Source organism: Antedon mediterranea, chromosome 5, assembly GCF_964355755.1.
Source record: "Antedon mediterranea chromosome 5, ecAntMedi1.1, whole genome shotgun sequence".
NCBI classification, from domain to species: Eukaryota; Metazoa; Echinodermata; class Crinoidea; order Comatulida; family Antedonidae; genus Antedon; species Antedon mediterranea.
In genome coordinates this window covers 6,803,351-6,825,604 of record NC_092674.1, presented here as the reverse complement: position 1 = coordinate 6,825,604, position 22,254 = coordinate 6,803,351, and the positions used below count along the sequence as shown (strand labels likewise).

The window sequence follows — 22,254 nt, the reverse complement described above, 5'->3', positions numbered from 1 at the left end:
TTTAAATTATTTAAACATTTTCTTACAAAGAAACCATGTTAGTATTAAAAAGTAATTAAATTATAATTTCAGAATGTAAACATAAATTAAATATTGCTAGTAATTATAATTACTACACTAAAACCAACAACAAAAGAAAACAAAATATTTATAGCAATAATATACTAACAAATATTTAAACTTAGTAAATAGCGCATTACTAAAATTAATACTTATTTCATCCTAAAGTAAAAAACACCATGAAAAACCAATATAAATAATTTCCATAAAATTATTTCATTTATCATCAATACAAATTATGCGAAATCTAATTAAGTAACCTAGACTTATAATATAGTATACATGTATATGATGGTAATATTTTTACATAACATGTAATTTTGTTAACATTGCACTAAAACATTCGATCAAGTATACTGTACACTATTTTATATTTAAGCAGTTTATCTATTATCTATTGACTTGAGAACTCATAACCCGTTACAGTATCACTACGCTACCGTAAACTATACAACTCAATACCAAGTACAGTATTTACTACAACTATACAACTACAGACCAGTATAGATTACTACACTGTATAATAATTATATTAAAGTAGTTCCACATGCCTACACATGGCTGGTACAGCATACAACTAATCATTTTTTTTATTTATGAATTTTCAGAACTGGAAATGAGATATAACTCATAACATGGTAATACAGTATTATTTATTATAACTACATTTAAACTGTACACCAATTGTAATGAATTTCAAGACACTGAATAGGATATTAATTTAAACCTGGTAGAACAATATTATAACTATACAATATATTCACTTAAGCAGCCCAACGAATGATAGAATTACAACTCAAAACTTGTACAGTACAGTATATCACAAATGTATAAAGTTTTACTTTAGCAGTGTACATCTGAGCGTTTAACACATCAGTGTATGTACAGTATCATAGCTGTAACACCTTTACTACTATTACTATAACTACTTTTTTACACAAGAGAGGTTTCATAACTCACAAATATGATAATGGAAACATACATACATTTTGAAACGTCTGAGCTGATCACTATTTCATTTTCATCCGAGTGTATTCATTAGTTCGTTGCCAAACGAAACAGATATTTACTGAATTACAAAAACTTATTTATGATGTATTAGTTTTCGTTATCGTATTCGCGTGGTCGCGATACCTCTATATAAACATGAACTATCAACAACACCGTAATCACCATCCCATAATATGAATTTCATCAACATCCTCACACTAAAATAAACATCAGAAAGGTACAAATACTGAACATCAAGTCTAGCAGTCTATATTTCTAACAAGAAAAAAAGGTACATAAGGATTGTCAATAGTAAAAAGATATCCATCTTCTTTGTTATTACATTGAATAGATTCATCTGGTTCCAAATAATATTTTTGTGGATTTTTACTTTTATGTTGAACCAAAACGAACGAAAAGGAATAAAATTACATTGGTTATTGTTTATACAATTACTAAGATATCAAGGTTACTTAGATATTAATTATGATTAATTTAGCTTCCATTTAAAAAATAATAATAATAATAATAATAATAATAATAATAATAATACCAATAGAAATATTAGTATTTAACCATATTTATATATAAAAATAAAAATTTCAGTGAATATTAAAAATGGAAATGAAATGGAAAAATACAATAAGAATTTAACAAATATTCCAATTATGCATTGATCAGCCTCAAAATAAGAACCCAATTTCATCAATATATTTGGCTCTGAACAAAAATTGATGAAAATTTAAAAAAAAACATTTGGCCAAGCATTAATATCGAGAAAAAAAACATTAACACATACAAAATAATCAATGTATGTTTTGATACAATTTTTTTTGATGGAACACAGGAATTGGCTTTTGTGAATATTAAACTTGAACAGGAATCATAAAAAGTCAGAATTAACTAACATTAATTTATAGTTTCCTTAAAATCAACTCCATCCTGGTGTTTTGTCACACATTTCAATTGTTGTAATATTGGTTAGTGTTTTTACATACCAAATGTCAATTACTAAATTGCATATGCAACACATGAAAGCGAAATCAAAAAGGATTGCTTTAGTGGTCATTATTGAATTGAAATCAACTAAAACCACTTCAATTGAAGACTGCCAATTTGTTGCTTTGGAAGTCATGACTTTATGTAAGGACTTCATTCAGCAGCTCTTGATTCCTGTAGTGGTTACCAGATCATGTCCTGGATTATTGCACCTCATCGGTTGGCCTAACAGTATGGGTATGCCATCAGTTGCAGATTGGTGCTCAAAATGTATGGGCATTTCTGCAGACACCACAGCCAAGAGCAAACTCCTCGCCTGTAGGCGGGTGGTCGACATGTAGAGGGCACTCATCTCCTTCCATTTGTGTGATCTTTGGACCTGTTTAAAAAAAAAATGTATATTGACAATGTATTTGAACCAGCACACTGGGGTAACCCCTACTCATCACAAAAATGTGCACATATTTTATATGAACTGGTTTTTAAAGTTTTCACAAACCATAGGCCTAGATTAACTTCAGTATATTTACCTGCAGGGCATCTAGGCAGTTCTTGTTTACCAATAGTTGTTATTCTCTGGAAATCATCATGACAAGCATTGCAGAAATGAGTGGTACCAAAACAAAAGAACACAGCAACAGAACAACAATAACGACACTTGTATTCCAGGAAGTCTGTCCCATGTTTGGGGCACATCTTGAATAAAGGAAAATAAAAATCACTTTTGAATTGAACAATAAAGCCATTTTGTACTTGCAAGTTTTCTGGATTATAAGTTTAACAATACTAATTTTACAATATTATGATTATTATGGTGACATTTTTTGTTTTATACTTTTTATTGATTTTGTTTTGTAAATATATTGGTATGAGCTTTAGAGCTATTTTACTGTTTCCTTATGGACAAAAATTAATGATATTTTTAATGCATAGTAACTTCTTAAATTACCACTATACGTATGTACAACAAAGAAAGAAAGGGGCTTATCTCCTATGTCAAGACAGGAAGCATGAGGCTGGTATTATATATCAAAATTTGAATTTGAGGTAAAGAAGGGGGAAAGGAAATGCTTAATTATTTTTTTATTAACTTTCTTATACCCCTTTCACACCAAAACTCTGGAGTGTCTCCGGAGACACCCCGGGGTTTATGACCATTCAAAACGTCGAGAAACTCCGGAGGTACCCCTTTCACACCAACCTAGCAACACCGGGGATAATGAAATAAAATTGTATGTCGCCCTCTATTTTTTGTTGTTTACATAGCGACGATCATTAGAATAATTTTAATTAACAATATTTCTAATTTAATAATTACTTTCAAAAGTCTCAGAAGTAATATAATGTTTTATTGATACTACTTATTATTTTTTAAACCCGCTATATATTTTGTACAAATATTTAAAGTATTTTGAAATAAAACTAAAGCAATGAGTGATCGTGTGAGGATGACCTTTTGACCCGAAACACTCCGGAGTTTGATGTTGGTACCTTTCACACCAAAACACCGGGGTGTCCCCGCAGTTCGCTCTCCGGAGAATGTTCAGCTGTTCAACCCCGCAGTTTTAAACTCCGGAGTTGCTTGATTTTACCTTTCACACCAAACAGCGGGGTGTCAACGTTTTGCTTTTGGTGTGAAAGGGGTATTATACAACACCAGTGAAAACATTCTGTGAAGTACTGAGTATCAAATGCAATAATTATAAAGAGATGTGGGCAATAAAACATAAATGCAAGCATTACCTGAGCCCTTGATACATCTGAGCATCCACCACAAACAAGTTCAGCAGGGTCATACTCCTGGGCTCCACCCTCATCACATCTTGCCTCACCACCATAGTAGGCCTTCTTACACTTGAAGCAAACATAGTAGGCATATCTGTTGATGGCAAAGCCAGCAGGATCATGATGGAAACGAGCTCCTGGTGTTGTAATGGCTTCACATTTGTTCAGACCTTCATACTCCAATCGCATCAGGGCTTTCCGCTTCACATCTTGCTTCAGGGATTTGATTGGTTCTAGTATAGATTCTAACATTTTGTTTTCTATGTCAACCTGAAAAATGGTTATACAGTACAAATATTTATAAATCAAAATTTCTCTCCAGACAAAGGAGGTTTATATACGACACATTGCCAGTGGAAAACTTGATTTTTGAAACATATTATAAAGCAATATAGGTTTGGAAGTTGATTAACGTAAATCACAAAAACACAGTTCCATATAACACAATACAAACATTAGGGAGCTGTAAAGAAATCCATTGAACATTTTGAACATCTTAGGGAGTGAGTGGCCGAGCGGTTAAGACAGTGGAACCGTAATCACGTAGCCATAACATCGGCAGGGGTTCGAGGCTCACTCACTCCATGGTTCTGGTGGTAGAATGAGTCTTCTCGGATAAGGACTATAAACCGTAGGTCCAGTGTACATAACTTGCTCGTGTGCACTTTAAAGAACCTAGTACATCTTTCCAGACAAGTAGGGGGTTACCCCGGTGTATTAGTACATCACAGCCACTGATCACCAACTGGGCCCTCTGGGAGATCAGTCTTTGACTGAAGAGGTCACCCAGTATAAAGATAAAACAAACAAACAAACAAATAAATAAGTTAAACTTGCAGAAAGCACAATGAATGAATTATTTGAGTACATACCTTACAAATTGGGCATAAGACGAATCCGAAGGTGATTCGCGGTCCAACCCACCTCTTTTCAAGCACACATAAACAGCAATGATAGTGGAAAACGTGACCACACACAAGCTATGTACAAATAAAACAAAGTTGTATAAATTTACTAAGTATTTAAACAATAAGGTATCACACATTAAAGAAGCAACATCAATCGATATTTTAAAGCTCTGTTTACACTATCAAACTATGACAAAAAAAAGTGGGATGTGCCCAAATATGGTAGTTATATGCTCAAATATGATAGTGATATGACATCATCATGCCCATATATGGGCACGTCACATTTTTTTGTCACATAAAGTTTGATAGTGTAGACAGAGCTTTAAGCATCTTTTCACTTTTTATTTTAGTAGGGTATGCCTTTTTCACTTGATCTCCTGTGAATTCTATTCCGGCAAGCTCCCAAATGGCAGGTTCTATGGCTGGAGAACAGAGCGGTGTAAATGGTTCCTCTGTCTCTTCTTCATTGTTTTGCTTATCTTAGGATATGATATTATGATATGATCATTTTTGTGTAAAGCGCTTAGTAACATTGTATTAGGAGCTATATAAGACTACCATTATTTTTATAAAGGTAACTAAACTTAGACAAAACAAATCATTGATTTTAGGCAATTCAAATTGCAGTACTATGTATTTGCTAAAACTGACCTGGATAGCCGGTGCACAGCATAGAGCCTCAGTGAAACATATCATGCACATATCATCAGAGTCTTGCTTTAAAGTAGGGTCATTACTGCACCCCTGTAGGCAAGGAAGATGCTTTTCCTCGCCTTTCAGACCACCACAGATGTGTTCACATTGTAGTACCTTAGTACATGCAGTCTCCGCATACTCCTGATAATATATATGCATCAAATTTGTAATTTTGCAATATAAAGTAGTACAAAGAAAACAGTTTGAATGTGGTAATGATGATGATAATCAGTGGCGAATCGCAGAGATCGGAGGCCATTCGTTAATAGGGTATTCTCTTTTTCCACTAGGCCCTGATCATGGGCTCATTAGGCACCTGGGTTTAGCCAGTGAGCACTCATAGACATTACGGCACTAAGGATAGAGGATGATTGTAATTTTATTTGTTGACATTTTCATACAGTTTAAATATCTAAATATACAGTCTGTTCTGCCACTTTTTCTTACCTGACAATCCTCACATACTGCACTAGCAGTCAAACCTGATGCATTACCTCCACAAAACCTACATGACCCTCGACCCGAAGAACCATGACTGTTACTCGTACTTCCTTCAGTGTAAATAGAAAGATTTATTTTTTATTTTAAAACATATCAATAATCTACTAAAGTACTTGCTATATTTAATATTTATTTGCTGCAAACACATGTAGTTCATTCATTCATTTATCAGTAGAAAATTATTTCCATTTATTGTCATTTAAATATAAAATATTCAAATTATGTTTGCTCATCAATCTTGTACGGTATACTGACAAGCATTCAGTGCCATAATGGCAGCTGGATAAAAGCTGCTACAAAACATATTTGTACGAGAGACGATGGACCGGTAACGTCTACCGCTACGTAACACCTCAAATACATTATGCATGTTGATACTAAATACCATAAGACCAAGTATAACAGTTACACAAACAGTCTAAAACAAAGAGATTTTATGGAAAATATAATTGAGTGACATTAAATACGCTTGAGTGAGTGAGTGGCCGAGCGGTTAAGACAGTGGAACCGTAATTCATAGCCATAACATCGGCAAGGGTTCGAGGCTCACTAGCTCCATGGTTCTGGTGGTAGAACAAGTCTTCTCGGATAAGGACTATAAACCGTAGGTCCAGTGTATGCATATTGCTCGTGTGCACTTTAAAGAACCTAGTACATCTTTCGAGACGAGTAGGGGGTTGCCCCAGTGTATTAGTTCACACACACATGCACACACTGTCGTACTTGGCTGCCGATGACACGATGTGACCCTTAGGGGAGAAGAATGTTGTTGAAAAGGTAACATCCAAGTCCACAGCGCGCTGATCTTCATGAAATAGCGCTATATAAATGGAATGTTGTTGAGAAGGTGTAACATCTAAGTCCACAGCGCTCTGATCTTCATGAAATAGCGCTATATAAATGTCGCTTTACATTACATTTTTATGAAGCCTTCCTGAAAAAAAAAAAACATTTTTACCTGCTTCTTTGAAGTCTATCATTGCCTTTAACGTTTTAGAGTCTGCTAAGATCATGACCCAGAACAGTTTGCTTCTTCCACACCCCTCATGAAGGTCAACCCTGATCGCCTCCTCTTCTTCCTTAAATACCTTAAAAACAGACATGTAACAAACTTTATTCATTTGTTACATACAATTCTGAAGCTCTGTCTACACTACCAAACTTTATGTGACCAACAAATGTGATGTGCCCATATATGGACATGATTATGTCATATCACTACCATATTTGGGAACATTACACTGTTTTTGTTCGAACTAGTTTGATAGTGTAGACAGAGCTCAAGACCTAGTCTAGTAATAAGGCTCTAAGCCATTGCGCAAGAAACTTTTCATAAGCCAATTGAAAAAAATTTAACAAATTAGCTAAGTTGCAGGCTAATGAATTTCTTTAAATGTTGGTGAGTTGGTTTTGAGAAACAAAAAAATGATATTGTAACATTTGGTTGTATAGTGGAAGTTATAAAATATAGAGACTTGTCATCCAGTAGATAAAAATACAACACTTTATTGGGTTGTTCCAACATAAAAACCACCTGACTCCACAACATGAATCTCTCTTCCCCAACCAACAAGGTCTCTCTGTGAACGCCCTCGATAGTCGAGAGACATTCACTTAAGCTCTGTCTACACAAACTTTATGTGCCCATATATGGACATGATGATGTCATATCACTACCATATTTGGGCATATCACAGAATTTTTTGTTAAACTATAGGGTTACAATATCAACATACGTGTCTTTGATGTGATCTTGTTCTGTTGTGAAGATGTTGAAACTTATCACAGTCAGCACATAGGTTACAACATTGGTTACACATTATATGGACATGATGATGTCATATCACTACCATATTTGGGCATATCACTAACATATTTAGGCACATCACAGAATTTTTTGTTAAACTATAGGGTTACAATATCAACATACGTGTCTTTGATGTGATCTTGTTCTGTTGTGAAGATGTAGAAACTTATCACAGTCAGCACATAGGTTACCACATTGGTTACACATAATATGGACATGATGATGTCATATCACTACCATATTTGGGCATATCACTAACATATTTAGGCACATCACAGAATTTTTTGTTAAACTATAGGGTTACTATATTAACATACCTGTCTTTGATGTGATCTTGTTCTGTTATGAAGATGTAGAAACTTATCACAGTCAGAACATAGGTTACCACATTGGTTACACATAATATGGACATGATGATGTCATATCACTACCATATTTGGGCATATCACTAACATATTTAGGCACATCAGTGTTTTTGTGTTAAACTATAGGGTTACTATATTAACATACCTGTCTTTGATGTGATCTTGTTCTGTTGTGAAGATGTAGAAACTTATCACAGTCAGCACATAGGTTACCACATTGGTTACAGCTTACGATGGCTGGTGTTTCACCATCATCATGATTCACACACAATGGCTGTGAAATGGAATAATCAATAAATAACAATTTCAATGACGTTAAAGCTCTGTCTACCCTATCACTAGTTCGACAAAAAAAAGTGTTATGTGCCCAAATATGGTAGTGATATGATGTCATCATGTCCATATATGGGCACATCAAATTTTTTTGTTACATAAAGTTTGATATTGTAAAAAGAGCTGAACAGCAAGCAAAGTACGTTCAATTCTCCAAATTCCTGACATCCTTGAGCTGGATTAATATTATGTCTAATTTTCCTAAACTGATATATATAATATATTACCTTGTGTTTGGCAGCCTGCCCATCTTTTTTGCTTAATTCACTTGAAGACAACCTCTCTACATGCTCTTGTTCTAGAACACAAAGACTAGCCAATGACAACCATAGCTGTGTAGATAAAAATATATATATATAAACAAGAATCATAGTACTTAAGTTCATGAATGAGGTACATATATGTTGTATATTCTACATTAACAAACCTTTATGTGAAATATATCTCACATTTACCGGTATTTGTAATTTTAATGGCATTTTTATATGTTTTTTATAGCTATAACATTGTATTGTGTTTTGATTTTTGTGTGCTGCCCAAATTTAGTTTTTATACTTTTAAATATTTTTATATCATGTAAGTACAATGCTTTCAACTTCTGCTGCTTTTAATTTATACCGCAATAATTAAATAGTTATTAGATAAAGCAGTATATTTACTGTATGTGTCTGTAGGCATTCAGCAGGAACGCGTTTGGACTCTTCTATTCTTGTGAGGGCAAGTAGAGCCTCGGCAACGGCTGCCTTGCAAACACTAGCCCAAAGGTCTCCAAGCTTCCCCTATAAGAATAATAAAATAAGCCATCAATTAACTTATATGAAATAAAAAATATCATTATCTTATGTTTAAAAGTGTATTGAGTAGCATATAATATTGTGTTTTTGTTTACATGCATGTTGTAAAAATATGTTCTCTGGATGCATGTTTTCCTGCGTACTGAGTTTAACATGTATATTGTCCTATTAAATTGAATATCAACAAACGCTCTCACCATGGCAATGTCTTTGATAAGGACAATGATACTTTCAGCAATGCTGTGTGACATACTGCCTCTGATCCACCATCGTTTGCTGCTACTGCCCTCGTCTGTTCCATTACTAAAGCAAGAAAACAAAATAAAGTTAATAATTCAGACATTATCTCCTGTTGCAATTTTTCTCTCCTTAGGAATTTTCCATTTCTATCTCTGCAGTATTTTGGTCACATATTAACATGGTACTGTAGTATAATACATATGAAAAGGATGTCACCACATGACCATCAAAAATATGTTGCAGATATGCGACTCACATTTTGGTAGAAGCCAGCGTAATGGACTGTACAACTTTCCCGCTACCTGCCGCCTTCATCTTTGTCTGCACAGTCAGTGCTTTAGTGATGACCGCTAAGAACACCTCAAGCACACCTATTGTCTCCTCTTCCTCCATGACTTTCGGTTTTTCCGCAGATGTTGTGATGACGTTGATGTCCATTATCGGTAGTGTTGAGCCAGTGACCGATGCAAACCGATTGGGTGTTATTTCTGGTAGAACTTTACGCAAAATGGCTGTTACCTATGTAAATACCATTAACGTGCATTTAACACAATGACATGAAGTGAAAGTGTACAATCTTATATATTTTTTCCATACTAATGTGGGTATAGGCCCAGCTTGAAATATATGCAAGATAGTGTTGGGTAAAAACAAACCTCCTTCATGTTTTAGGGGCAGGCTTATACAACAGTACAGCATTGTTATTTGTTTAAACTGTCAAGACATTGTGTGCAATGTTCATGTAAATTAAATTTTCCACCTTTTTGAGGATACCAGCTTAGGAAATACATCTGAACTTGTTTGTGTCATGGAGGACCGCAAAACTTGGAAATCTAGCTATGCTGATGTCTGATTGATGAAGATGGTCGACTGCGGTCGATATATGAAAATTATTAAATATTTCTTTCACATACCTGTCTCTGTACTCTTGGCGAACCAGTGTGTAACAAGGATAGAAGATCCTGCACCAGGCTAGCCTTCTGAGCTACATACACTCTGCCAACACTAGATCCACTAAGAGCCAGCACCATGGATAGCAACTCAAAGCAGTAAGCATCAGCAGACGATACTTGCTTCTCTTCTGTCTGTGCTCCACCTTCTACCTGCTTGGTTAGGCTAAACTCCCATTCTTCTCTAGTCTTTGTGGTCTCTTTATGGATGGCTTGTACTATGTGACTACACACTTGTTTCTGCAGGTTGGTTAGCTTACTGTTGCTGAATAGGATACCAACCATGTGTTCCTTTAGGTCGGGATCACCACTATCCTGTACACAAGAAACATTAACAATGTAACTGTATGTCATTTTTTTGTCGCTATTTTTTGTGATGCCATAACCATGACCATAAGTAGCCAGAAAATGATAATAATATTTTGTACAGCATACTTACTTGTTTGGTTCTTTCTTTGCCTTTTCCATTTTTGGCCATGTCTTCAGCTAGTAATTTACCAAAAACTTGAGAGGTCAGAAGCCGGAAGACTCGTAATGTTTCTGCTTCACAATTCTTCTGTTGGGCAACTAACGCTGGCACTTGCCCTAAAGTGACGAAATATTAAATTAGGCTAAAGCTCTGTCTACACTATAAAACTGGCCGTTGTGCAATAAAGTTAATAATAATAATAATAGTTTGACAAAAAAAGTGTGATGTGCCCAAATATGGTAGTGATACGACATCATTGTGTCCATATATGGGCACATGACATTTTGTTGTCACATAAAGTTTGATAGTGTAGACAGAGTTTAAGTCTAATTTAATTAATACTCAATACAAAGGACAAAACATGTTTGCTTATACCATGTAGACCTTCAAAGTCTACAGACATTTTTTAAAGTAAATCTTCAGGATTGTTATTGGCTCTCCATAGATGCCCTAGCGATATTTTCCAATAAGTTAACTATGATAAGCTTCCAACTTTGAAGCCTTATGTATACTTACAATATCTATAAAAATTTAAAAATTTAAAAACAAATAACAGATGATGATTACCTATACTTATACTAGATCCATCTTGGTAACCAAGGAACTTGACCTGTCGAACTCTGACATGGTTGTCAGGTCCTTTAAGAGTGACCTTAATAAAGGCATGATCAAGGTCCATAAGGTCACATGCTATCCATCCTGAATGACGATGATCAAGGGTTATTATTTGTAGAGTAACAAGGTCCTCCGTGTTGCTACCACCCTGAAATGTCACTTGGGTTACTTTGTTCTAGTGAATAAAAGTATAAAGAATTAGTTTTGTTTAATGAATACTGTATTCCATTCTAGACAGACAGATATAGGACTAGACTTCCCTTTTTTACTAGACTTCCGAAGTCTCCCGACAATTGTGGGAGACTCCTCATATGATTATGATTATTTTTGATATGAAAAAAAATCTTTATAAGGTATGAATTTAGGTTCTCTATCAGGTCTTAGTTTGTTAACTAAGGCGGGTTTTCCAACACATTTTCCAAGGACCTGGCATATGCATTATTTAACATAAAAGCAGATTACTATATTTACATTTTTCTTTTCAATTTTTATAGTGTCCTTTCTTGTTTAGCAATGCTTTTATAATTCCTTTGATATTTCACTTTTCCAAGTTGGGACATCTGCCTTTCTTTTACTTTCATCTAACTTTTAGAAGCATTTTAATTAAACTTACAGCCAGATCTCTTGAGTTGTCTATATGAAGCATGACACCTCGTGCCACAAGACCTTTAGATATTGCAAGACTGATCCATTTAGTCTTGTTCCTATCCTCATCTCCAGACTCCCAAAAGGTTTCTGTAGCGCCATCTGTCAAACTCGAACACATCGCTGCTCTACTAGAGACACGGATCTCCACTTGACTGGTTAGGTCTTTAAGAAGCTCCACTGTGTTCTAATATGAGAATTTAACCATTATGATTTATATCAAACACCTTTCTTATAATTTAACATTAGGATATGGTTATTCATTCCATTTAGCAGAGGGAAGTGAGAAATACAGGTAATGGAAACAAATATTGTACCTGCAGATTCTTTTCTAGAGCTGTTCCATTTACTGCTGCTCCTCCCTCATCCACCTCACCTTCCGATTTCGATAGGATCTTATTAATATTACTAAAAACATGGGAATGATGCAAGAACATATGATCTGCAGGTTGAAAGCGCAGACACCAGCACCTCATTGCCATCTGCTGGAGAGCACTGCCAATTGGAAGCTGCATCATCATGTCTGAGATTGTCTGCAGAAGGGAGTGGAATGCGGTGGGAAGTGGGTTTACAGCGTCTCCGGCTATGATGATGTCAGACAATGGGTGTTCACACATTATGTTATCTTTCTCCTAAAAATGAACAAATTGAATTATTAAATACCGTAGAAAGAAGAAAGAAGTTTTTTTTTCTGATGCCATATATAATATATTTACCTGATCTGGTTCCTTAGCAGCATTCTTTTCTTTCTTTTTCTCCTTCTCATCACTTTCCTCCTCCTTTTCTGTTGGAGCAGGAGCTAAGCCGACAACAAAGTGCCAGAGTAAGTCATGCAAACAATTTAGTTGGGTCACACTACGAAGAAGCCAGTTAAACGCCTGGAAATAAGAGAAATAAAGGGAAACAATGAAGATTATAAATTAATGCTTTATGTTTTCAATTTTAAAATCTGTTTTATATCATTCCTCTATATTTATATATTCTACCTGTAGAGCATACACTCTGCAAGCTGCTTTTCTAACAGCCTGTCGCATAGCCAATCGAAGTCCTTCAAGATCATGTCGTTGCGCAATGAACGTCATCACTGGACGATGCAGTGCTCTACAATTCCTCGGGCTGTTGTCCACGAGTTTAGCCAGTAGCACTGATGGTCGACGAAGTAGTGATGATCCGCTTTCAGATGCTACAAAGCAAAAGTTATTACTGTATAATAATTTATAGAAGCCTAATTTAAACTTTGAATATTGTTGATGTAATTCATTCCTGGGCCTGCATTAATTAAAGTCCCCATGGGGACATCATCAGAGACAGAATAAAGTTTCCCTTAATAGGAGTATCTGCTGATTAAAGGAGTTGACCGTGGTGTTATATATTGCATAACATATATTGCCTTTAATTTATTTTATGAGAAAGTGCCCCCTTAATAATTTTACTGTATTCAGATTAGAAACATCAGGTGTACATCCTGTTCCTGTTAACTCTACTTACTTGAAGAATTTCCACTGTTAATGCGTCGCCTAACTTTTTTTTTGCCGTCATATTGTTCTCCAGATGTTGTCATGGAAATGGATCGTACATACATAACACGTTGTAGAGCGTCTTGATCAGCCAAAGAGCTCGTTGAAATAGAGTGCTGCGGTGGTCCAAATGAAACATTACCTGCAAGATATGATAAAATGTATTTAAGCTTTATCTACACTATCAAACTAGTTTGACAAAAGAGTGTGATGTGCATAAATATGGTAGTGATATGCCCAAATATGGTATTAATATGACATCATCGTGTCCATATATGGACACATCACATTTTGCTTTGTTAAAGTTTGATAGTGTAGACAGAGCCTTAGTTATGTCTACTCCATTAACCACTCTTCCTCTAATTTGTTTTAAGATAAAAAAACAATTTTTACCTAGTTGTCGGTCTTCAGTTGACAATGCTTCCAGCAAAGGTTTGGCATCTTCACCAGATAGGTGAAAGGCCTTACCACCGCTGTCTTGCGAGTCTTGATCAACCTGGTTTCCTTCCATCAGGTTTAGAAACTTGAAAGGCACAAGAGGGAACTGAGGCTGTAGAGAAGGTGGATCAATTTCACTGACGCTGGGAAGCTCAAATCGTTTCAATTGGTTCAAGGATTTCAACCCTCCAGCCAAAGATGTACCAGCAGAACTGGCAAGGTCCAACAAGAACATGGCGTTTGCTTTCATGACGTTATGAGCCTCCAAAGGTGGCAAAACTTTTGGTGTTTTAAGTGGAAGTGGTTTGACTTTTAGCTTTTTAATCTTTTCTTTTGCTTTCTCCTGTCTTTCTTTTACATACTTTTCCTTGCATTTGTCACACATGAGATACCAGCTGCTGCCACCGATACCACCATCACCACAATTGCCAGCCCATCCACCACAGTAGTGCCCACTACTATTGTATCCCTGTCCTCCAGCATGCTTTCCACAACCTGGATGAGCCTGCTTCATATGATAGGTCACTGGATGTGGAAATGATCCATGACAGAGATCACATATAGCATCTTGGTCAGATCCACCTGCAGGAATTCCAGCAGCTTCTCCAAACAAGTTCCCTCTTCCCCCTCTAATGGATTTCTTTTCTTTCTTCTTGCTTTTAGACTCTTTTTCTTTCTCTCTTTCACGTCTTTCAACTCTACCTTTGGATTTCGTGATCGGAGCAGGACTTGGGAGAACCAGTTTTTGAGAGGCAACATTTACAGTTGCAGATGTCAACTCTTCCCAAAAACTCAGAAGATATTGCAATGTCAATGGCAGAGCCGATTCTGTTTCAGCAGCAGTCTTTTTATCTGTTTTGCTCTGTGCACTTTCCAGGCTTGTGCTTTTATGAAGATCTTCCGGACCAGCACTGGAAGACCTTGATCTTATATCATCAGACAAAGATGCCTTGGTTTCTAGAAGAATTCGGTCTTTTTGCCAAGCTGCAGCAGACTTGAGAGATTCCTCCAAAGAACGAGCTGCAGTGGATATGTGATCTGAAGACTTGGATCTTATTTCCGATATTTTGACTGGTTTATCAGCAGCTTTTCCTTCCTTAGCTTGCGATGACATTTCATTTTTATTTGATGTTGGTTCAACCGTTCCCATATTTGCCAGGAATGAACCATCTTGGAATGCTTTGGATAAATCCATTGAATGTCTATTTTTAACTTTAGAGTTTTTACCACTATCTTGTTTGTCCTGTTCTCGTTGGGCGGCCTGTTTTGTTAATCCAGGGTTAAATTTAAGATATGATGCGCACGCCATTGCATCATGAACAATACCCTCATGCCAAAGAAAAGCGGCAAATACAGTTCTTACACATTCAGCGACAGAAGGTGCTATTGCTGGTCTTGCAACATCTTTAATCTCAGTTCTCTTTCCTCCTCTTGTTCGAGCTGGGGACCGATCTTTACCAGATGGTGATGATGTACGTTCTCTTCTTGAATATTGCGATCTTGCTTTTCGAACCATTTTTGGAGATCCTTGCATTTTTGGAGATGACGGGCCAGAACCAGTGCCAATGCTGAAATGACCATCAAGTGATGCAGACCTACTAGATGGAGAAGAGTCTCTACTTAAGACTCTGGCAGGACTACTAGTTCCAGCCTGCCTATTTGATGCCTCGGTTTCTCTTTGTAATCGTCCAGGTGAACTAGCACGCATTTTGGAAAAACGTGATTCAATTTTCTGAGCAATTAATCTAGATTGAGGCTTTTCAGTTTTCTTTACATCACTGTCTGAAGTTTCATCCTCTAAATTTTGTGGTTTTTCATCGGTAAAAACTTTACCCTCTGATTCTTCACTCCATGATTTGGACATAAATGGGCCACCACCTCCAAAAACAAATGGCTCCAATTTAGGGATCTCTTGAACTTCTAAAAGCAAATGAAATTGGAACATTAGGTTTTAAAGTTTATTTATATCGTTTATGGATTCATCCCTTTTTCATTTATCTATCAATTGAATTTAATATATACAATTATTTTCACTGTAACAAGCATTGATGGTATAGCATTTATAAGATAAGATAAGATAAGATAACTTTTATTGATCCTCAAAAAGGAAATTCATTGCTCGTCATAATAACAAAGAAACACTATAAAACCAAATATAGCATAAAACCATTCATATAAAAACATCTAAAAAATTGCAATATAAAATTATCTTCTTGACTTCCTGTTGTACTGGATGATACCGGAGGGAATAAAGGATTTAGCAAATCGATTTGTTTTCACACTGAGGAGCCTCAATCTACCACTTGGATTAAGTTGGTCGATGATCACTTTGTGGAGAGGATGAGAGGCATCCGACTCAATGCGTTCAAAATCTTTCTGGAGGTGTTCTAGGTGTACATCGGTAAAGGAAGGCAGTTCCAGACCAATCATTTTACCAGCCCGACGGATGAAAGTTTCAAGGCGTCCTTTATTCCCTCCGGTAACATTACCAGCCAACATTATGGTAAAACATAATACAGTAAAACAATAGATTTTTAAGTTTATCACAATATTAGAATATTTTAAGATACATATGTCATGATCAGATCAGATGATCAGAATCCTATGTAAAATACAAACCTTGCATATTAAACTTGAACGCAGGATGTGTGAGGGCGCTCCTAAAGTCGAACCCTGATGTCTTACTGGTAGGCATAGTAGAACCATTGATCTTGAATAAGTTCTGAGTGCTAGCAAGCTCACTATTCTCCCTTTTAAGCTCGGAATGCAAGCTTTTATCGTGGACAAGATACATGTTTCCCTTGGTCTTGGCGAGTGCCCAAGCCTCACCCTCAATACTGTCACAGTATCGAGACATACTGTCTAAATCAAGCTTAACCCACAGACATCCATCTTGCCTTTTTACCTTTACAAACAGAAAAAAAGATTTTTTTTTTTTTTTCAGAAAATATGCAATGAATACCAAGGATATCTGAGAATCCTAAATGTAAAATACAAACTTGCATATTAAACGTAATGAATGAGGGAGTTACTAAATGTCGACCTCTGATGTCTTACTGGTTGGCATACTGATGTTTTGCAAAGTGAAGCTGATAAAGCTAAGTTATTAATATTATTAAATGGTGTGAAAAGCCTGATTAGAGCTAAACAACAGAAAAAATAGCAACACATATTTTCTTGTAAGATGGAAAAAAAAGATGAATTATAATGGTAAATAGAGGTGATCGCATTGTAAGGCTCTGTCTACACTATCAAATTTTATATGACAAAAAAATGTGATGTGCCCATATATGGACATGTCATATCAATACCATATTTGGGCACATCTTTTTTTGTCAAACTAGTTTGATAGTGTGACAGAGCTTAACTAATGTTGACCACGGTTCATGAAATTAATACCAATACCACCACACATTATTCTCCAAGGCACCATGAGAAAACACCATAAAGTTAAATATACCTTACCTGTATAACGTTTAAGTGGTTGCCCTGTACCATCATACCAATTGGTATATCCTTCAGACTGGGACCACAGCGTATATTATGTCCTGAGGCACCACAGTGAATCACATGGTACAAACCTGGTTCGGCTATATAAAGTGTAACATAGTTAAAACAAAATGTATACAAACTATTATGTACTGTATATTACACTATTAGATTAGTTAAGAAGAAAGCCATTACATAATAAAAAAAAGAACTCCAGCTCTACAACATAGAAGCGGAAGATCTCATATGTATGTATTTAATATTTAGAATCATCAAATATAGCAATAAAGATTATAGCAGATAGCTTAATATCACAAGAGCATGTTGTTACACAATGCATGATGGGAAGGCATTTGTGAATAATTGTTGCTGTTTCGCTGTTCATGTTGTGAATATTTTTTATTATACTGGTGGCACTATTCCTTCATTGATATCTGCGACAAACAATATTGACACCAGAAATGTTTGCTTTCCTTTTTTCTTGTTTTGAATGTTCAAGACATGATCCACCGATCAATATAAATAATTATAAATATAATTTTTTTTTCTTTTGATTAAAATAAATAATATATGAAATGAAACACATTACAGTAAATAATCAATTATAGAAGTAAGTATATTCTGGTCGGCATGGACTTCGATCTACCCAAGACCATACCCGTCTTGCCATCCCCAAGACCAAGAGGTCGTTTGGCGATAAATGTTTTTCTGTCATCGGTCCTAGATTGTGGAATAACTTACCATCTTATATTCGTGAAGCCCCAAATGTGCAATATTTCAAGAAAATGTTAAAAATCTCTCTTTCCTAAATAATGTTAATGAAATTACGGTAACTTTTTGTATAGGTCCTCATAGTTTTTATATATATATATATTTTTGTATTTTCATTCCATTTTCTATTTTTTGTTTTTTGTAAGTTTTGTTGAGTATATAGTATTTTCTATTGTACAGCGCTTTGGTCACTTGGAAAAGCGCTATATAAATCCTAAATTAAATAAATAAATAAATATTTACCAATGGCATTGGCAACAAGACTTGATAACAGTTTGCTTTTATCCACCTTCCTTTCTAAAGATTTCTTGGATTCATCTTGGTTTTCTTTGTTTTCATCGTTCTTTAAGTTTTTAGACGGCTACAAATTGGAAAGAACAAAATATTTATTATTTATATTTAATTTATTTAGTTAGTTCTAAAATACATATTTCCCTTTGGTCGTTTCATTAGAAAGTTTCCCTTTAATTGGGGTGCAGTCTGAATAGTGGTTCTACTTTAAAATCCAATAGGGAAATACTTTAGAATACTATGAACTTACATCTACAGGAATAAGGAATGTTTTTCCAACATGTTGATTAAACTGCATACACCACGCCTCACGGAATCCATTGGTACCACAAAATCGATGAATGCTGTCCTTATTTAAACGAACCCATACACCATCTTCATTTTGAATCTGAAACATATATAAAAAACAATTTACAGGAAAAAAAAGTTGTTGCAAAAAATTTTTATAAAAATGAGTAATATATGTAATAATATCATACAGTATTTATATTTTTACAATTAAAAAGTCTTTATCATGGATAATGTACTTGAGGTGTTACGTAGCGGTAGACGTTACCGGTCCATCATCTCTCTTACAAAATAGGTTTCATAACAGCTTTTATCCAGCTGCTATTTGGGTGCTGAATGTTTCACAGTATACTATACGAGAGTAATGTGACACTTTGTAATTGTTTTTGTTAGTTTTTTTATTTATCTGTTTTTGCATGGCTGACCAGAGCAAACATAAATTCTATATATATTTTATATGTAAATGACAATAAATGGAAGTAATTTTTCACTGATGAATGAATGTTTAAAGCACCTTACCTCGTCAACATATGTGATTATTCCATTAACATCTATTTTTCCAATTTGTTCGCTTTGCAGCGAAGGACTTCTGCGTATACGCAGTCCGCTACTGAACTTGGCAACAAACTGACGAGTCTAAAAAAACGCATACAAATATTTATTAAAACACCATTTATTACTTAATTAATAGTAAATTAGGGTTTTTTGGTATATATTGAGCTTCAGTCTTACGACTTACCTTATTTGGTAAGGATTGCACTTTCTTTACTGAAGGGGGAGGAACTACACCCTGGGGAGGCTCACCAACATCAACCTTTGGAACTTCATCTAAAAAAAATAATTATGTCATTATAAATAAATTATAATTAAAGTCTACTGCAAAATCAAGTATAAATAAAAATAATAATCTATGTAATTATGATGATAAAAAAAAGTTAAATGCTTACCCATTGAGTAGCCATCAATAGTGAAGTGTATTGCATAGAGACCAGAGAGTCCTGGGGTCCAATGAGCACTATAGCTACCATCATTGTTAGCTCTAACCAGCATACTCTCACTTGGCCTTAACAAAAAATCAAAACAATTATTATAATTTAGTCGTTATCTTAATGATTAGACAATTAATCTTGGTATATAAATAAATCTTGTTTAAGATCTTGTGGTTCAATCAGTTAATACAAAAAAAAGTACAGTAGACTCCTCTTAACAAGTCACTTTCAGGACCCAACAAAGTGTCTCCTTAATAGGGTGTCCCTTGGATAGGGGTTGGCTGTGGTTAAAACATATAGTTCCCTTCATTCTTTACAGGGATAGTGTCCCTTGAGGAGGTGTGTTACTGTAGTATCTAACTTCATAAAAACTTATTATTAACATGCTATCAAACTTAAAATCTTGTGAAGTACCTCTTGGCAGGCAGATGTGCGAACCGCAACTCTTCAAAAGAATAATTCTCATACTCTTTCATCATGGTAATAGAATTATAGGCCATGCTGTCTTTACGGATCACTGGTTCAAACGATGTGTCAACCTGCGGCATAGGATGACCTCCAAAGGTCATGTCTTTCTCGCCTTTCCTGTTGCTTTTCATGGACTGTGATCCTGAATCCAGATGATGCTCTTGCTTGCCAAGTGGCACAGCCTCCGCTTCAACCTAACCACAAGAAAAGCACCAATAAAATTGTCATGTCAACATTTAGTCGAGTCGAATGGCCCAGTGGTTAAGACAGTGGCGCCGAAAACCATAACTGTACAATCAGCACAGGTACAAGTCACTCCTCTACCATTGTTCTGATGGTAGAACAGGTCTTTTCGGATAAGGAATTAAAACTGGAGGTCCAGTGTACACATCTGGCTCGTGTTGGGAAGGGACATGAAGAGCCACTTCGTATCATATGTGCCGTCCACATCTGTGCGCAATTCAGACCAGTTAGGCTGCAAGTTGCAGGTTATTACAACGCATTCATAAACCTGGAACTAAAAAGAACCAGTTCTGCTAACGAATGATGAACTGCTTACCTTGAGTTGTGGTACATGAACCAGAATGCCATATTGATCATGTGTCTTTAGTGTGATCACCGTCGCCTTCCGACATTTGATCTCGTCTCTTTGGTAGATGATGTCACATTGTTTCGGCTCTACATATGATTCTGGTTGAAGCCATCTACGACAGAAACATTGAGAACTTTTAAACTATTTAGATATTTTTTTTTTATTTCAAAACTCTAAGAGTGAGTTGACTAAGATCCTTACAGAAACAGAAACAAAGCTGAAGCTAGCAGTGACTATGTTAATGGCACAAGAATAATACTGAATGAAATAAACAAGGATTTTACCCAAGACAACAAGATTTAAAAGCAGGCAAACTATCAAGATAAGGTTCCATCACATATCAGATACATGATGTCAATGCTCTGGACAAAAATCTTTTTAATCAAAAGAAAATTGATTTTATTAATTGGGACTATAAAGGGTGGGTAATAATAATATTTGATTGGTCACTAATACAACAACCAGGAGTATATATGTATATTATAAAAGTGTAAAGGCCAACTCAGACTGCGTCATACGAAGAAAATTAAGCATGTTTAATGTTCTCCCGACGACCTAAAACCTATGTCCAAAACTATGACAAGACGACTCTTCTCGTGGGATTCAACTTAGACAGCATTCTGAGTTGGCTATAAGGTGGCGTGAGAATATTTGGTAAAGAGTCTTACCTTGCTAGTCTTCCACCACTTGTATTCGCTATACAGTGAACATAATCATGTAAAAACGAACGTTCATTATATTCAGTGTTGATGGGTAGGTTTCCGCTTAGTGCTTGATGTATAGTTGGAGGGCGTGCTAAGGCAAAACCTTTGCTCAGAAGAACCGAATGAAAATTGAAAATCTGTTGAGCAGCTTCTGTGATTGGCTCCGGTTCCTCTTCTGTCTCCTCTTCTTCCGGTGGTAAACATAATTCCTTCTTCATCAGCGACGATGCGCACATTCCTCCTACATGAGAGAGTTCTTTCTCCAGATGCAGTAAACCCTAAACAGAATGAATGCCATTTTTATATTGTTAGTATATTATTTAATTATTTACTTAGCTCACTCTGCGCAGTTCTTTTTCTAATTGTTAGCAAGCGTTAAAATTTGCGACGACCAACGACCTAATTAAGTCAGGTCAATCTATGTGCTGTCGATTGTTGCCTTGACCTAGAAACCATAAATTACTGTGTCAAGGTGGGGAGCAAGGAAACACATGTCTCCGTATGCATATAACGAATTAACATGACATCGTTTGGTCATTGATTATTA

The 22,254-nt window shown here is 35.5% G+C and overlaps 1 protein-coding gene across 2 annotated transcripts in view; it reads right to left on the bottom strand.

Annotated features, from left to right (window-relative positions):
- Positions 1-1,660: 1,660 nt before the first annotated feature.
- LOC140049582 (E3 ubiquitin-protein ligase MYCBP2-like) overlaps positions 1,661-22,254 on the bottom strand; it is a 47,487-nt gene continuing 26,893 nt past the window's right edge. For both annotated transcript variants that reach the window (XM_072094490.1, XM_072094491.1), the window contains exons 39-69: positions 21,672-21,985; positions 20,971-21,115; positions 20,358-20,605; positions 19,902-20,017; positions 19,694-19,782; positions 19,474-19,590; positions 18,917-19,054; positions 18,619-18,736; positions 17,581-17,705; positions 16,735-17,020; positions 14,071-16,035; positions 13,649-13,819; positions 13,147-13,343; positions 12,877-13,038; positions 12,478-12,792; positions 12,129-12,347; positions 11,468-11,690; positions 10,871-11,016; positions 10,396-10,746; positions 9,738-10,000; positions 9,439-9,544; positions 9,107-9,226; positions 8,675-8,779; positions 8,260-8,388; positions 6,901-7,030; positions 5,889-5,992; positions 5,397-5,582; positions 4,707-4,814; positions 3,793-4,104; positions 2,580-2,745; positions 1,661-2,428 (exon numbers count right to left, since the gene is read on the bottom strand). In XM_072094490.1, the coding sequence (XP_071950591.1) occupies positions 2,313-2,428; positions 2,580-2,745; positions 3,793-4,104; positions 4,707-4,814; positions 5,397-5,582; positions 5,889-5,992; positions 6,901-7,030; positions 8,260-8,388; positions 8,675-8,779; positions 9,107-9,226; positions 9,439-9,544; positions 9,738-10,000; positions 10,396-10,746; positions 10,871-11,016; positions 11,468-11,690; positions 12,129-12,347; positions 12,478-12,792; positions 12,877-13,038; positions 13,147-13,343; positions 13,649-13,819; positions 14,071-16,035; positions 16,735-17,020; positions 17,581-17,705; positions 18,619-18,736; positions 18,917-19,054; positions 19,474-19,590; positions 19,694-19,782; positions 19,902-20,017; positions 20,358-20,605; positions 20,971-21,115; positions 21,672-21,985 (7,290 nt within the window). In that variant the 3' untranslated portion in view covers positions 1,661-2,312. The remainder of the gene's footprint in view (positions 2,429-2,579; positions 2,746-3,792; positions 4,105-4,706; positions 4,815-5,396; positions 5,583-5,888; positions 5,993-6,900; positions 7,031-8,259; positions 8,389-8,674; positions 8,780-9,106; positions 9,227-9,438; positions 9,545-9,737; positions 10,001-10,395; positions 10,747-10,870; positions 11,017-11,467; positions 11,691-12,128; positions 12,348-12,477; positions 12,793-12,876; positions 13,039-13,146; positions 13,344-13,648; positions 13,820-14,070; positions 16,036-16,734; positions 17,021-17,580; positions 17,706-18,618; positions 18,737-18,916; positions 19,055-19,473; positions 19,591-19,693; positions 19,783-19,901; positions 20,018-20,357; positions 20,606-20,970; positions 21,116-21,671; positions 21,986-22,254) is intronic.